The 18809-nt window shown below is 31.3% G+C and overlaps 1 protein-coding gene across 1 annotated transcript; it reads right to left on the reverse strand.

The window, feature by feature from the left end:
* Positions 1 to 4488: 4488 nt before the first annotated feature.
* LOC139514337 (uncharacterized) lies at positions 4489 to 17607 on the reverse strand. The gene is made up of 12 exons (XM_071303436.1): positions 17478 to 17607; positions 16422 to 16496; positions 15280 to 15371; positions 14683 to 14950; positions 14323 to 14393; positions 13377 to 13974; positions 11886 to 12914; positions 11392 to 11676; positions 10539 to 10826; positions 9675 to 9965; positions 9008 to 9151; positions 4489 to 7468 (listed from the first exon to the last, which is right to left on the reverse strand). Exons 1-12 carry the CDS (start codon positions 17479 to 17481, stop codon positions 6396 to 6398), a joined length of 4218 nt encoding a protein of 1405 aa, XP_071159537.1. The 5' UTR covers positions 17482 to 17607; the 3' UTR covers positions 4489 to 6395.
* Between the last annotated feature and the right edge of the window lie 1202 nt (positions 17608 to 18809).

Genomic DNA, 18809 nt, shown 5'->3' on the forward strand with positions numbered 1-18809 from the left:
AGTATGAACGCAAATTGATACAGCATAGGACCCAAAACTATTTACCTATAACCAAAAACAAAAAGAACGGACGTAAATAAAAGTTAGGATTGAGAGAAAAAAAAATCGGGGTTACACCGAGGGAAACACATCAACCAAAAGAGTATGCAATGTGGATTTTGTTTCTAAAAAACAAGGTCAGAGGTGAGTGGTTGAGTTTTTCACTAACTAGTATGGTTCATTTTCACAAGATGTTCATGATATACTGCTACCGGTTTGGCATGACACTGCAGCACACAGGAAATCTAAATCTGTGCAGCTCATTGCTTGTTAAAACGGGTAGAAAAGCACTTTTAAAATAAAAAAATAAAATTGGACCGAATAACCAATGCAAGCTATTAGAAAAATTATTTGACTCCCTAGTTGTGCCTACTGCCGCTCTATACGGTACTGACGGTAGTGAAGTATGGGGAATAGGCAGGCAACACACAGATTCAGATCCCTTTGAACACTTGCAGTATACATTTATTAAAGAAATTCTAGGAATACATTGTAAAGCATCAAATGCTGCATGTTTAGCCGAGCTGAATAGATTGCCTTTATATACCAGAATAGAATTTTCAGCAATAAAATATTGGCTTCATATACTCGAGTCAAATAATTCACTTGCCCTAAAAATATATAAAGCAACTGAAAAAAAATAACTCTTGGATAATAAATATGAAAAATCTTATTTCAAGACTTGAATTTCATTTTATTGATCTAAATCCTATTGATATTAAAAATTTAAAACCCATTCAAGAGAGAAGGTTTTCGTTGACAAGAATTTCACTGGGCAATTGAATTAAATGGGTTAGATAAGGACTGAGGTACCTGGTGATCGTAAATTCTAGCTCTATTTATTTTGAGGCTTTAGGGAATTGTGCCTTACAGAAGCACATACGTTCGAGTTTTCACATTAGGGAATAATCACAAGATTATCATTCTTTGTGGAGGCTTTCAACCTAAGCTTGTTAAGATCATAATTAAGATTCCGAAACTTTCCCCTGGGATCATACAATGATGCGACAAATTCACATTCATTATAAAGACCTCTATTAACGGCGGATTCCTGATAACTCGTTGAAAAACATTACTAAATAGGAAAAGTTTGAAAATTTTCTGTATCTCTCTGCAAAAGCTTATACATCGACTTCTTACCTAGACCGAAAAATGTTGAATTTGTGTCGCAACCTGTTAGGGCATGTGTGAGGGGGGATGTGTAGCTGACAGTATATTCACTTGAAGGTCAAAACGACCGACATATTTCATGGACTAGTACGAAAAGCCTTCCGTCTTCTAACTTTTATGTGGATCCCGTTTTGAACCACAAAGCTTCAGCATTTGCAAGTTAAAAAAAAATAGTGAACACTTAGCACTAATACTTCAGTATCAGAAGATTGTACAATAATATGACCTTTAGTTCTATTTGAGAACAGTTTGTCATCTGTATACGACGAATGTAACAGTATTTTAGTGTCTTCTTCTTCCTGTGTGCTGTATTTATAAATCAACAGAGTTTCACACACCGTCACATGAAAATCTGTTTTAATACGTGTGTGGTATTGGACTCGAGCGTCACTGATGAGTCTTTTGTAGACGAAACGCGCGTGTGGCGTATATACAAATTTAGTCCTGGTATATATGATGAGTTTATTGAAAACACCCGCCACGACAGAAAAAATCACTCAGTCTCCCTCTATTAAAAGGTGAGTCTTCAAAATACCGCTTTATCAAGTAATCTGATATTAAGTGATTATATTTTTTTTCTGCAATACACATAAACATTCTTCAATCTTGAATTGCTCTTTCTTCGATAACGTGATACACTTTTTGAGCTCTAAATGAAAAAGTGCGACGGAGACTTTTCGTAGCTTTTATTGAAGGCTTTATAACATATCGATCAAAAACAGCAATTACTGTTCCAAAATTGAAATGAAATGTCAATAGAATTTTGAGGTAGGTTTTTACAAGCTCACCAAATGTGTTACATTTCTTTGCATGTATACCCTAAATATTTCCAATACCATCGTGTATCAAAACTTTGTTCTTTATGTGCTTTTTAGTTAAATATTTGTTTGTTTTGAGATTGCTACACAATGATGACTGCTCTACCCATATTTTGACTATTTGAACTATTATGTCTGTTTTGTTCACCCATCGTTGTAAATATCATGGAACTTTAAGCAACTGTCATACAAGTGAGAGGTTTAGCGCTATAAAACCAGGTTCAATCCACCATTTTCTACATTTGAAAATGCCTATATCAAGTCAGGAATATGACAGTTGTCCATTCGGTTGATGTGTTTTTGCGATAAGACGTGTCACGGTACTTGTCTATCCCAAATTCATGTATTTGGTTTTGATGTTATATATATATGTTATATTTGTTATTCTCGTGGGATTTTGTCTATGTGTGTTACATTTTAGTGTTATGTCGTTGTTCTCCTCTTATATTTAATGCGTTTCCCTCGGTTTTAGTTTGTTATCCCGATTTTGTTTTTTGTCCATGGATTTATGAGTTTTGAACAGCGGTATACTACTGTTGCCTTTATTTATAATTTTATTTTGCCATTTGATAAGGGACTTTCCATTTTGAATTTTCCTCAGAGTTCAGATTTGTTTTTATTTTACTCTTTTGCTTATCATAATATTGGTATTATAATCATCAAACGACAAATATCTCTTTAGTCTTCGTTTAAAATTAACGGAGGTTATAAGGGCGTTTGATGAATCGTTTTAATACTGAAATACAGCTTTAGCCAAAGAGCTGGAGGTATTTTTAAGCATGAATTCACGGTCTCCGGATTGATGTCAATATCATCAGCTCCATCTTGTATTATACGACCACCTTCTTCGAAAGCAGCAATACCATTTGGTATATAAGACATGTCTTGGATTCTGCCTATTTAAAAATACTTCTTTTATTCCTAAGAACGTCCGTGTAGTATTTTCGGCAAACCACCACCATAATGTTGGCTGTTTTGTCGACCGGTACAAACTCAATCCGCTTTGAAAGTTCTTGAAGTTTATTTCTTATTCTGGAAATAGGCGTATTATGTACCTTTTTACACTATTTTTTTACAAAAAGAGGAGAGAGCGTTTGTGACCTGACAACACTGTTTCGGCTAATCTGTTTTAGATGTCTTTTTTCCATCCATTTTATATATAAAAAAAATATGCACACCAGAAAAAGGTTACGACCGAGCAAAAAAAGAAATCAGATTAAGATATGGTCTTTGCAAAATTCAAAAATCGTTTTAGGCTGCAGTTATCATACCGATCCATTAAAGGAAAAAAATAAGCACCTTTTTTTAATTTGTCGCTACACTTATATCAATACATTCATATCAAATAACTTTCTAGCAATACATTATAATAAAAAACACTAAGTGTATTTCTAACTTTTGAATACAGGCACTTGTCTCAGAATTTTTTTTCTTTATACCTGTTTTATTAAGATTCATAAACAGAAAAATTCTGAGACAATTGCCTTTGCTTTTAATCCAATATATAAAACGAGGAATTGTGAATAGTGGTACATTACAAGAATATATAAGAAGCTTCCCAACGTTGTGCTTATTTCGCTTTCTGTATACGGTTTGATTGCGTGAATATATTTGATTGACTTCAGGAACCTACAATTCAGTCGTTGGTTCCTGTCTTGTTATATATTTTTTTCGTCAATTTTACTGTTATGAATAAAACCGTTAATAGTTAAGAGCACATACATACTTTGAAAACATGTCCCAAAAAGACAGCCGTTATTAGCATCTTGTATTGTAATGTTATACACATAACTATGGATTTTTTTTTAACTCGGACAAGTTCGCATATTTTTCAACAGGCGTTAAATACTATTAGTTATCTTGGTGTAATCTGGGGTGTACAGAATTTTACACCGTTGTTGAAAATTCATACACCCTGAGGCGCAGCCGAATGGGTGTATGAATTTTCAACAACGGTGTAAAATTCCGTACACCCCAGATTACACCAAGATAACGAATTTATTTCTTATGAACATTTCCTTTACTCATTTTGAAACCAGGATGTAAAATTGAAAAAAAGGTAATGAAAAATTTACAGTGTAACGTTTTTTTCAATGTCTATGTTGCTGCGCATTGTAAAATACTTTTTACTTAATTTTTGGAAAAAATCAGAAAAATTTTGGGTTCTTTGAGTTTTCCGGAATTTTTTTTTTTTAAATATATTTTTTTTTTTGAAATTTTTAACATTTTATTTTGATTATTATTTTTTTTTTTTTTTTTTTTTTATTTTTTTTTTCTTGGCAAAAAAAAATAAAAATTCTGAAATTTTTGACAAAATTTTATTTATCCCGGGGTGAACCAGGGTGGGGTGTTATTTACACCGGGGTAATTAACCAATCAGATTGCAGTATTTTTGCTGCATAAGAAATAATAACTTTTCTGAATGCTGTTTCGTTAGTCCAAGGACATATAACACTTTAGAAAAAGTTTATAACAACTATTTATTAAAAACAAATAAAATATACAATAAACAATTGAATTAAATAAATTCTTCATTTCTTTTGCAAACAAATAATAAATACAAAACCAACATTGAAAACAAATAATGTATACCAAAAACAACATTAAAAACAAATGATATATACAAAACAACATTGAAAAAAATATATATACAAAAAACAACATTGAAAACAAATAATTTATGCCAAAAAAAATCAACATTGAAAATAAATAATATATACAATAAAAAACATTGAAAACAAATGATTTATACAAAAAACAACATTGAAAACAAATAATATATACAAAAAACAACATTGAAAACAAATGATATATACAAAAAACAACACTGAAAACAAATAATATATACAAAAATAACACATTATTGAAAACAAATAATATTTACAAAAACCAATATTGAAAACAAAGAATATGTACAAAAAAACAACACTGAAAACAAATGATATACTGTGGATTCATTTATTTTCGTGGGTACCAATTTTCGTGGATTAAGAAAGACTTGCATATTCGTGGATATTTAATTTCGTGGTTTTGCTGAAGTCTGCATACAAACCTATAGAAAATTATCATTCGTTGAATATTTAATTTCGTGGTTTGACTGTGCCCACGAAATCCACGAAAATTGGTATCCAACGAATAATAATGAATCCACAGTATACAAAAACAAATAATATATACAACAAACAACATAATTGAAAACAAATTATATATACAAAAAACAACATTGAAAACAAATGAAATATACAAAAATCAACATTGAAAACAAATAATATATACATAAAACAACATTATTGAAAACAAATAATATATACAAAAAAAAAACCCATTGAAAACAACTAAGATATACAAAAAACAACATTGAAAACAAATATATATACAAAAACAACATTGAAAACAAATGATATTAACAAAAAACAACATTATTGAAAATAAATAATATTGAAAACCAATAATATATACTAAGAACAACATTGAAAATAAATAATATTTACAAAAAAACAACATTGAAAACAAATAATAATTACAAAAAAAATAAAAATTGAAAACAAATAATAATATATACAAAAACAACATTATTGAAAGCAGATAACAATATCTAAAAAACATCATTGAAAACCAATAATATGTTCTAAAAACAACATTAAAAACAAATAATATTTACAAAAAAAAAAAAATGAAAACAAATAATATTTACAAAAACAACATTATTAAACACAAATAATATATACAAAAAAACAACATTACTGAAATCAAATAATATTTACAATAAACAATATTGAAAACAATTAATATATACAAAAAACAACATTTAAATCAAATAAAATCTTCATTTCTTTTATATAACATAAACACAAAATAATAAACCTATACTGGTTTGCTTGCAGAACCTTAAAATACAATTCTGAATATCTATCATTGATCAAGGACAGATAACGCTTTGTTAAAAGTTAGGAACAACAATTTATTAAAAACAAATGTAATATACAAAAATGTTTAAATAAAAATAAAACACTCAATTTCTTTCATTTAATATAAAACATGTAAACAAAAAACATAGAAAAATGTAAACAAAAACATATTTTCTTTTAATAAAATCTTCCTTTTTTCTTTTAATACATAATCACAAGATAATAAATGCATATTTGTTTCTTTGCATCACATTAAGATAGAATTTTTTAATAATATTTTGTTAGCCAAATGACAGATATCACTTTGAAATTTATTTTAGAACAACGTGTAAAAAGTATTAATACATGTATATATACAAAAAATATTTCAATTATTTAAAATTTTCATTTCTTTATACTTCTTTAACATAATAACCAGACAATAATAAGTGCTTTTATTGTTTCCTTGCTATATAATTAGTTAACCTGAGTCGGAGCTTTCATATGAATCTATAATAAAATCGTCATTCATTTTTAAATTCATTTCATTGCGAAAGTTTCTCCCAGCAAAAGAATCGCTTGACATATCATCACTAAAGTCATCATCAGCGTTTCTTTTCCTCTTTTCGTCTGGAGATTGTAATAACTGTTCTGAAATGTGATTTTTACTGTCGACACGATTCTCGGCTGATTGGTCATCGGAACTCTGGTATGGATCTATATAGAATACTTCAGCGTCTTCCCTGAATCGGACATGTTTAAGGCAACTTGAAAATTGGTCGTTTGAATCCGCGTTAAATTTCATATCTGACCCGCTTAAATTCTCATTGCTTAATAATTGTATATCCTCTGCGAGTTCAAATGATGGCATTGAGAACGAACCGGTACTGGAATCACAGTGCGTTTCGGATTCGGCTGGTTTTGGTTCAGGCCATTGCATGGATTCTTTTTTTATGACTTTTGCTTTAATCTTTTTCTTCCTTTTTGATTTCTTCTTGCCTGATTTAGTGCTGCTATCTTTTTTATCAATCGTTTCCTGAATAGGGAAAAGTGGATCCAGCATCCCTCGACGAGGAAGAGAAAAAAGAGGGGCTAATAAAGGTTGTGACGGAGTTTTTAAATGATCGTACGCTTGGTTAAATGGTTCACAAGGATATATTCCAATTTCAGTTTTCTCTAGTCCTATGGCCTTTTTCTCAGCGTATGGTGTACTAGTAATTATATCACCAAGATGTTTGTTACTTTCTATTTGACTAACTTTATTGTTGATTTTGTTCTTAGATGTTTTCCATTTTGTCAGTTCTTCTTCTGGCATATCTATAACTGACCCATCATCAGATATTTCGTCGCCGCCTCCATCCGTAATAACCAATGCCCCATTATATAACACTCTACTACCTGGTGTTCTGAATCCAAAAGATGGATCTGCCTTTATGTCAGACAATGCATTATCATGAAATAAACCAATGTCTTCATTGTGAAAACATTTCCTTGAAATGTCATTTTTCTCTGACAGACTATTTTCTAAAGTGCTCTCAATGTGCATCTTTGTACCTAAAATGAGATCAGACATTTAAGCATGCTTTAAGATATGTGATAACAAAGAACACAAAATGATGTACAGAATTAAGTATTTCAACTGATGCATATATTACAGAATTAGCCAATGTACCATTAGACATACAAGCATATAACAAATAAAAAGTTGTGATTGATAATCGAGAAAAGAATACAAGATAAGGTATACTTCCAAAGGCAATCTAATTAAAATATTGATCTCTGATTACGTTATACTACATATACTACATAACGTAATCAGAGATCAATATTTTAATTAGATTGGTTAAAATATTGATTTCTGATTACGTTATACTACATATGTAGTAGTATAACGTAATCAGAGATCAATATTTTAGTTAGATTAGTCCAAAGGAAAATATATGTCATATAATCCATAACAGTCAAACAATCCATGATAGCGCCCGTAGACTTCCACTTTACCATTAGGAACCCTTGGTCAACTAGCAAGAAGCAGCAAAGATTTATCAGAAATCATAAATTTAGCATTTCTTTAATTAACGAGAGAACTTAATAAATAAAAGTAGTGCAATAATAAGGAAATAAAACAAAAGAGTTATTTAAATCAGAATAGATGCGATATATTCAGGTGTAAATCGCACAGAAAATAGTGATCATTATTTAAATCAGAATAGATGCGATATATTCAGGTGTAAATCGCACAGAAAATAGTGATCATTATTTAAATCAGAACAGATGCGATATATTCAGGTGTAAATCGCACAGAAAATAGTGATCATTATTTAAATCAGAATAGATGCGATATATTCAGGTGTAAATCGCACAGAAAATAGTGATCATTATTTAAATCAGAATAGATGCGATATATTCAGGTGTAAATCGCACAGAAAATAGTGATCATTATTTAAATCAGAACAGATGCGATATATTCAGGTGTAAATCGCACAGAAAATAGTGATCATTATTTAAATCAGAATAGATGCGATATATTCAGGTGTAAATCGCACAGAAAATAGTGATCATTATTTAAATCAGAATAGATGCGATATATTCAGGTGTAAATCGCACAGAAAATAGTGATCATTATTTAAATCAGAACAGATGCGATATATTCAGGTGTAAATCGCACAGAAAATAGTGATCATTATTTAAATCAGAATAGATGCGATATATTCAGGTGTAAATCGCACAGAAAATAGTGATCATTATTTAAATCAGAATAGATGCGATATATTCAGGTGTAAATCGCACAGAAAATAGTGATCATTATTTAAATCAGAATAGATGCGATATATTCAGGTGTAAATCGCACAGAAAATAGTGATCATTATTTAAATCAGAATAGATGAGATATATTAAGTTGTAAATCGTACAGAAAATAGTGATCATTGTGCTCTTTAAACTTTTATAATATTAAGCTTTGAGTTTCGATTACTAGAAAATTTACGATTTGTAATGTGAACGCATGACTGATGCGATTTTGAAAATAGTCCGCAATGTAAGTTGAATATATAGTTCGTCTATATGTAGACGTAAATTTTTTTACTACTATACCTTCTTTCTCTTTCGTCAGGCTATCACTTGCAAATTGTCTTTCCCTTAAAGCACTGCTTACAGTTTCATCATCACTTTTAGTTGTCATGGCTTTCTCAACATTCTTACTTTCTGTGAAGACCATGTCATCCAAGTTGTTTGTACCTTGTTAAGAAAAAAACATGTATCATGATTGCGTTCATTGTTGTTCTGACTCCTACGTTCTATTGGCAGTATTATTTTCCTGTGGATTCATTAATATTCGTTGAATACCAATTTTCGTGGCTTTCGTGTGTACAGAGGAACCACGAAATTAAATGTTCAACGAATTACAAATTTTCTTTGGAAACTAATGTAGACTTTGCCAAAACAACGAAATTAAATATCCACAAGCATGCTAGTTTTCCTGAATCCAAGAAAATTGATACCAACGAAAATAAATGAATCTATAGGAAAATAATACTGTTAGATTGCTCTCGTTATTACACTTTTTAAAAATTTAATTATATAATTAATCAAGAAGCCTGCTTATTCTGAATAAATGTATAAACTACTTTATTGTACTGAACATAGAAAGTCTACTAGACAAGCTCTGTTAGTATAGAAAGACCATGTTCTGGATCAACACAGCAATGAAAGCAATCATCACATGCTAAAATTTATTACATGTTGTAAAAAGTACACCTACCTGTAATGAGTTCCACTGATTTTTTATTCATTTTGAAATTTTGCTGTCTGTTTTCCATTAGGTTTTCGTCCTTTTCGTTTGGCAAATCATCATCGTTTACATCATCTGGATTGTCGTACCCAAAGAAACTGTCAAATGATGCACTGCTAACAGTAAGCGATTCTTCATCATTTGTATTTTGATCTTTTTTCAAATTCACACCATCAGAGGGCAGAGTATTGGTGTCACAGTATAGGTTCACAGCTTTCGAATTATCAATAGGATGCGTTTGTTGTAAGCTTTGCTTTGTCCCTGGAAAATCAAAGACAAAATGTAAAATGTGTCAATTTAACATGTATGCTGGCCTACTGATGTGGTTTGTTGCATGCACTGTTACAATGAGATGACGGCTTCTGAATGAGATAGTGTTTGTCATTGCAAAGGTGGTATATGTCAATTGTAAAGACTGAAAAGCCAAACAGTTGTCTTTTCTATAAAGACTTAAAATTATGTTTTAGATTTCATGTTCATTGATATTTGATATTTGATACGATATATACAATAGCGTTAACACGAATTGTTAAAAACTATAACAAAGTAAAACCGCCAAAAACACCCGTCGACTTTTTTTTGCAATGCAATGGCTGGTGGCTGTCTCATAGTTTCTAAAATTAAAATAGCGAAATAGGGGTATGATTTTCACAGCTATCCACATATAGTCCAAATAAAGATTGCTATACATTTTTTATAAACAACTAAGAATCCGACTTATTCTTTATTAATGTATAAATTACTTGATTGTTCTAGAATTACATAACGCAGCATTGACAGAAATCACCACGTACTAGAAATGATTTTATATTATAGTGTAAAATGTAAACCCACCTGTGGTGAGTTCCGCTGATTTTTCATTCACTTTAAAACTTTGCATGTTTTCCATTACGTTTTCATCCTTTTCGTTTGCCAAATCATCATCGTTTACATCATCTGGATTGTCGTACCCAAAGAAACTGTCAAATGATGCACTGCTAACAATAAACGATTCCTCATCATTTGCATTTTGATCTTTTTTCAAATACACACCATCAGAGGGCAGAGTATTGGTGTCACAGTATAGGTTCACAGCTTTCGAATTATCAATAGGATGCGTTTGTTGTAAGCTTGGCCTTGTCCCTGGAAAATCAAAGACACAATGTAAAATGTGTCAATTTAACTTGTATGCTGGCCTACTGATGTGGTTTGTTGCGTGCACTGTTACAATGAGATGACGGCTTCTGAATGAGATAGTGTTTGTCATTGCAAAGGTAGCATATGTCAATTTTAAAGACTGAAAAGCCAAACAGTTGTCTTTTCTAAAGACTTTTAAAAATTATGTTTTAAATTTCATGTTCATTGATATTTGATACGATATATACAATAACGTTAACACGAATTGTTAAAAACTATAACAAAGTACAACCGCCAAAAAAATCCGTCGACTTTTTTATGCAATGCAATGGCTGGTGGCTGTCTCATAGTTTCTAAAATAAAACTAGCGAAATAGGGGTATGATTTTCACAGCTATCCACATATAGTCCAAATAAAGATTGCTATACATTTTTTATAAACAACTAAGAATCCGACTTATTCTTTATTTAAATGTATGAATTACTTGATTGTTCTAGAATTATATAACGCAGCATTGACAGAAATCACCACATACTAGAAAAATTTTATATAGTGTAAAATGTAAACCCACCTGTTGTGAGTTCCGCTGATTTTTCATTTACTTTAAAACTTTGCAGGTTTTCCATTACGTTTTCATCCTTTTCGTTTGGCAAATCAGTGTCTTCACCATCTGGATTGTCGTACCCAAAGAAACTGTCAAATGATGCACTGCTAACAGTAAGCGATTCTCCATCATTTGTATTTTGATCTTTTTCCAAATACACACCATGAGAGGGCAGATCATCTTTGTTAAAGCATTGGTCCGCAGCTTTCGAATTGTCAATAAAATCTTTCTGTTGTAATCTTTGTCTTGTTCCTGGAAAATAAAAATAAAACACAATATGTAGAATGGTGTCAATTTACCTAGTATGTTGGTTGCGTGCACCGTTACATTTGGATTATTGCTTTTAATGAAGCAGTCTTTGCCATTTCAAAGGGATCATATTTAGATTTCAAAGACTGATTAAATGTAAGGTTCAAATGACTATGGCTAAAACACATAAAATTATTCAAAATTTCTCATACCTAATATACTACATGTATTTCTTGTTTTAGCCTCTCCAGCCTCAATTAAATAAATTATTGAATGGGCATCGTCTGTTGCTCCACTATCGTATTTTATAAGGCTTTCGACCATGACATCTTTCGTCATTTTGGTTCCATTTGATTTGCTTTCTGTATACGTTTCTTGATTATGAATTGGTTCTTGTTTTTCGTCACAAACATCTTTCTGTTCAACAGCTAGTTGAAATCCAGTTACTATGTGTATTTCGGAATCCCCTCCATAAGGTTCTTCGCTGAAATCCGATTCATACGGAGGGTATTCCGAATCAACTGTTTCTGCAACGGAGCTTTCTGATTCCTCCTCACAAGTGTCCTTTCTTTTAGAATCTACATCATTGATATATTCATTTGTTGTCGTTTCTTTGTTTTCCGTATCGTATCGTAAGTCGTTATCACATATAGGTCCAATCTGAAATAAGCCCTTGCTTTCCTTCAGTGCTTTCTTCCGTTTTAAGTATGCACCAACGGCTAGGACCCAATAAGCTGTGTTAAGAGAGCGTCTATCTCTGTCTGCTTCTTCTCTTGCAGTCATTTCATCTGTGTCAGAAGAAGATACTTCGTTTGCAATTGCCAAAAATGTTTGATTCCTAAGTTCACCGTTTACTGCTTTCTGACATTTTGCAATTTCAAGTTCCATGTTGTCTTTATCGCAATCGTCACTTTTGTTTAATTCATCCGGCTTATAACTTTCATCGTTATTAAGCCAATATTCAAAGTCATCATAGGTTTCGCATGAACTTGATTCTGATACTGACCCATGACTATCAAGCACATCAGACTGGTCAGAAAATATTTCCATGCTCCTCTCGATATATATGTTTTCGGTAGTCTCAGCCAATTGTAAGTCTTGTTTCCATTTCTCATTCAGTCTTCCTAAAATGGTACGTTTATAAGCCTGTTCTTTTTCATCTATTTCATTAGTAATATAAACTTTCACTTGAGCTGTACGTTCTGAACCAGGATTAGAAATATCACATTTCTTATTACGTTCTATAAAAAAAATATTAAACGACCGCTATATTTATGAACAAATATTTGAATGTCAAAACAGTTACTTGCTGTTAAAAAAAAAGAAAACTGATTGAAAAAAATTAAGTACATGTAGTTCTTTTTAAATGTTTATTTCAAGTAAAAGATAAGAAAGAATTTGAATAACATAATATACTAGTACCTAAGAACTTACAATAAAAAAAGTATGGATAAAGCGCTTAATTCTGTGTTGCTAATATAAAAGTGTAAGTGTTCAGGAACAGAGAGCTATACTATTTTATAAAAAGTCAAGACTAATTCGTATTTAAAGAAACAGTCCGGTTTTTGCTTAGTATGTTCGGATGTATCGAAATAATTAACTGTTGATAACATAATCAGGATTTAGAAGCAATTTGACAGATAAAACCTGTAGTTATTTCAAATAATGCACTAACTAGTTACTATAATACTGATGTAAATTACCTTTACAGCAAGAGTCAGCAAATAACATTTTATAATCCTCTTCATCAGTTTTATTTTCCCCTATTGGAGCCCCATGAGCTGCCGAGGGTACACTGTCTGTATCTGTTGAATTGTACATATCGTGCTTCTTCAGCCACCTCTTGAAAGCTCTCTCTGACCCACAAGAGCTGATGGACCACATAGAGCTGTCGGTATCAAGATCGGATATTACTGGAGGATTTTCGTTTATATAGCGAAGATCTAATTTGTGCACAATCAGATTTTCTCGAAGATACTCATCATCTGCTAAATCATCATTAGATTCTGGGGCATGGGCTGCCCAGTTGTATGGAATAGCACTAATGGTCGTATAGTAAGACAAGGTCGAGGGATGTGACATGCAGGATTCTGTAGGTGTGAAGTCGCTCCTGTGAAACTCAGACCTATACATTTGGCCTCCTGATAAGGCATATTTGGTTTGATGAGTTTTTGTATCCCGGAGATCTTCCTCAGAAGAAAAATATTCAAAAGTTGTCGGTGGTGATATGCTCTGTATATTGTTGTCCGAGCTATCAATTCTTGGATCTCCGTGATTTTCTTGCTGATCAATCGGATTTGTCTACAATACAACCAACACATGTGTACGAATTAAAGATGCTAATGGGGTAGATGCCAACAAAAACGCGAAAAAAGCTATGCCAAAATTTAAATTGTAAAAAAAAATGGTTCGCTTTCATTTTCTACAATTTTACTGGCGGTTATCGAAGTCAAATATACTTTATAATTGACATTTCCACAAAACATGGTTATAAGACATAATTTCGTATGCAGTGATTTCACACAGATGTCAGATGTTTTAACAGTATATCTTATCTATTCATTATCATTTCTGTAAGGATGTTGGTTTGTTTTAAATAGTTTAGTGTCCTAATCAGGTATTGTTTTTTTATTACTATATCATTCTTACCTTTGTGCTATTATTGACTATTCTATTCAGTGCTGACTGTAAGAAATCTTTGATATAACCAACTGCATGATCTGAAAACCAAAAAAAAGATTACACGGTAAAAAAAAAACTCCACTCAAGTAACAATCAATCTAAAACTTTTGATAGAATAAAATAAGCCACAAAAAACCTAACATATCCAAACCAAATGTTTATAGAAGATAAGCTAATCTCGGTTGCTCTTGGAATGAGGAAATTCTCACAGAAAATAAACGATAACAGCAAAACAAAAATAAAAATCAACTGTTAAAAATACAAGAATGAATTTTTTCTTCACTTATAACACTATAATTGAGGGTGTATTTATTGTATCAATAATACCTGGTACATTAACTAATGCATCTCCCATCAATGTTGTCAACTTGTTGGTACTGACTGTATTATCACTTTCTGTTTGAACAGAGGCATCCACAGTACACGTCTGATAGGTTTGGGTTTCTTTGTTTTCTAATTGACTAACAAAGTATTTCGGAAGGATATCCTGCAAGATGGCTGTTGCTCTCAACAACTTGTCTCCATCTGACTCCTTGGTGGACTCGTACTTCCTATTTGACTGCAACTCAGCCTGTGAACGGTTGTCATTGAAATCCTGAAAAAGAAGTAAAAATAATGAAAACTAGGTGAAAGTACAATGAGCGCACTAAAGGATTAATATCATAGATATTTTTTTCATTTCTAATCAACCTTTGCGCCATATACTAGTAAAGTGTGACCGTTGGATTTGTGTTCATGAAACATAATTCCAAAATTTTAAATGTTGCCTCAAATAACGGATATTGGAACATTAAATGATACCACTGGTATGGTATAAATCTTTTCATTATCCATCTACTATTTAACTTAGTAACTAAACAATTCTTCATTATTTGAATTTTAAGAATAGAAAACATAAATAATGGACGCATTTCCAAAACTTACCAAACTTAAACATTCGTGTGCTATTCTTCTTGCATCTGCAATATTCTGTTTAAACTCCTGGTCCCTGATTAGAACTTGAAACATGTTCAGTTCTGTAAAAACGGAAAATAAATCATTGTGTCAACTCTTATTCTTTGGTGATAATTGTCATTACTTAAAGATGTTTTGTGAAAAGTAATATAAAAAAAATGTTTCTATTAAAAAAAATGTAAGTATGCTATGAACATCAATATTATTCATTTTGTAAAAATAATCCATTTCTCCATTTGAACTGTACACTTAACAACAAAATTATTTTCATTTATCTGTGTACATTACGGTAAATTGCGGATTTTTGTACAAGGTTCTAGATGTTTTTTCTACAATTGTTTTTAAAATATTTAGCAGCAGTGTAATACTATTACTTTAAACATCCACCCTTTATTTTTATTGATTTTGTATTAACATTGTAACATAGATCAAATTTATTCGTTCAGTGTATATTCACTTGTGTTAATATATCTTTTGATTGATTAAAGCCATTTCAATTGATTCTTTATAGTGTGTCTTTCTATGTTGTGATGTCACACTATTGTTTCAGTTAAGGGTGAAGGTTGGCACCTATTTAAACGTTTAAACCCGCTGCAATATGTTTGCACCGGTCCTAAGTTAGGAATCTGATATTCAGTGTTTGTTGTTTGTTGATGTTTTTCATAAGTGTTTCTCGTTTTTATATAAATTATACCGTTTGTTTTCCCGTTTGAATGGTTTTACTCTAGTCATTTTTGTGCCCTTTAATTGCAGCTTGTTGTTTAACTGTGAGCTAAGGCCCCGTATTGAAGACTATACTTTGATCAATTATGGTTTACTTTTATAAATTGTGACATGGATAGAGAGTTTTTTCATCGGCACTCATATCACATATTTTATCTAGATACACTTACTAGAAATGTGCATTTGGGTACAGGTTAGTGTAAAAGTTCGTAATGTGAAGATATAACTGAAGCTTAAAATTTTCATATATTAACATATGAAGCAAGATCTAACTCCAACTTGTCATTTCAAGCTATCCGCTTAGTAAAGCTATGCGTGTTTTGAGAGCATACTAACGATTTGGTGTCATGGAGAAACAATTGCGAACATTGACCCATCTGCATACTTACGTTTTGGTGTCATAGGACCAGTGATTTTCATGATATCTATTAGATATCCAGATAGTTTACAATGCTCATGAATATCTGAAAGATATAATGATACTTGTAAATCGGACATACCCTTGTGTGTGGGTGGTGAAAGAGTAGAGGGATGCAACACAGTTTCTGTCAAATCCCTAAAAAAATTGCAATGAAATTATTGAATGATAAAAAATCGAACTGTTAGCCGTATTTATTTCTCAAAAATAAATATAAAGCAAACAATGACAGTATTTGTCTGTTCAATGAAACTGACTGTTTATCACTTTGTTCATTAAGCTGTATTCAATAACTTAGTCATGATAACTTAACTATAATAGTAGAAAAGATGCTCTGAAAAGTCCGAATATCACACCACTTTAAGGCACTTATGTTATTTCTTTGAGTCTGTACCGTCGAGTCTGTTTGGTACGTGCTGCTTTAATTTCAAATAACAGAATTTGCTTGCGATAGTATTTTACATAAAACTATTCTATATGGAATGAAAGTTATTGATTACGACCTTCTTTTACTTTAGGGGTCCCAACCCATACAGAGCTATACTACTAACACTAGCCCTTACCCTAAAACCTAACCCTAACCTTAAACATCCCGCCGATAACTTCACAGTAAAATCTTCAAACAGAACACTCTAGATTCTAATCTTACCCAAAAATAAAATAAAAAGGAGTACTGAGAAAAGAACGCATTCATATAGGTAACGCATTAGTACCGAGACAATATCAGAAACAGTTTTTTTTTTGTTTTTTTCTAATCTTGTTAGTTCATATTGGCACATAAGCTGCTAAATGTTATATAGATATTAGCATATAGGGATTAAAAAGATATTTGCAGTATTTTTGTGGATTTGTTTTTATAACACAAGCCTGTTATTTGTGATTTTTCTTTAAAACGAAATGAAACCACTCTTTGTATTCAACAGTATATATAATCATCGGATGTCAATGGAAAAATGTATTGAACTAAAAAAAAAAGATAGGGACACGATACTACATGTAAATGAATAAAGAATATATAGTAACTCACCCATTGTTGATTTTCATCCACAATCGGACAGTGTGTCGTACGATAATTAACGATAAACGATAAAAGATCGCAGAGCGGGTTGCTAGAAATCTGTACGCAATGACGAATTTTTCGCAACTGACTTGGGCGGAAGTCGAAATTTACTTGGAAACGTTCTGTGACGTTGCTTCATTGTTAGCAAAAATAATTATGAGAACTCTCTCAATATAAACCTCTGTAGATATAGCATCCTTCAACGTTGCAGAATTGTTCGAGACTGATAAAATTCGTATTAACAAGAAAAACGGGTCGGCATTCGCTAATGTTTCAGAATAATTGTTTGACCATTTCTAGTAATTCTTAAAGGACGGACACAATGACAATGAAGTTACGCACGGCATTGGTGCCACTCAGCGTTACACAAAGTTCCCAATGAATCTCGACTATTTTGACGTTGTTCCAAGACAAGATTCAAAAGTTTACCTTACTTTAGCCTACTCATGTGAAAATGCTGCTTAAAGTGACCGTATAATTTACATTGTCCTAACAAGCATTAATTTTGCACAGATTTTCGATGTTGCTTCTTTATATGCTTTAGTTTTTCAAGATGGGCTATAGATGCAAAGTTATATATATATATGACAAAAAGTTAAAACACAAATTTTAAAAACGCACAATTTTTAATTTTGTAAAATATTGTCTCCAACCAACAATTTGAGGTCTTGTAGTATGATTTAAAATCTATTTTGTATATTTTTAGGCGTCTTTTATCTTCAAAATGTTTTGAAACTTAAAAACTTAGTTTGACAGTATGCGTGAAACAAATGAAGGAAAAATCAAAGGCTAACGCTTATCTCTTAGGACGAGCGTGCTTCCAACATATCACGTTGATTGTGTTTACTGTAACTTTCGATGCCTTATTTTTTAATTCTCTTTTATATTTGTGTATTTTAAGTTTAATCTCTTTTCGTAAAATTTAGCAATGTTCACCTTTGCCAGAGCATGATCTATCTTAGCTATTTTAAAAATTGTTAATATTTCGTTTCTTTTTTCTGTCTCTTTTCTCCAATTACACGTTTCTATTTTTGCTGTAATTTGGTAATTTATCTTCCTTTTTTCAATTTTCTTAAATATTCAAATGCTTATTACATTGATATTGTTTTAGATGTAGGTGTAGTAAATCGCAAGATATTTTTCTTTTCATGATCTCATTTTATCAATAATTTGTCTATAAGTCCGTTTTATTTTATTTTTATGAACATTGGCTTTTACTAACATTATAATTCATGTAATTTAATTATCGTTTAAGTCCGCAATCTTAACATCAATAACAATTTGATGGACAATTTTAAA

This window comes from Mytilus edulis, chromosome 3 (genome assembly GCF_963676685.1).
Source record: "Mytilus edulis chromosome 3, xbMytEdul2.2, whole genome shotgun sequence".
NCBI classification, from domain to species: domain Eukaryota; kingdom Metazoa; phylum Mollusca; class Bivalvia; order Mytilida; family Mytilidae; genus Mytilus; species Mytilus edulis.

Bases quoted from the DNA above. Each gene is read 5' to 3' on its own strand.
- LOC139514337 (XM_071303436.1), bottom strand. The intron at 14,951-15,279 runs GTAAGTTTTGGA...CTTCTTTTTCAG, and splicing joins CACACGAATGTTTAAGTTTG to GATTTCAATGACAACCGTTC. The intron at 12,915-13,376 runs GTAATTTACATC...TTTTTTTTATAG, and splicing joins TGCTGACTCTTGCTGTAAAG to AACGTAATAAGAAATGTGAT.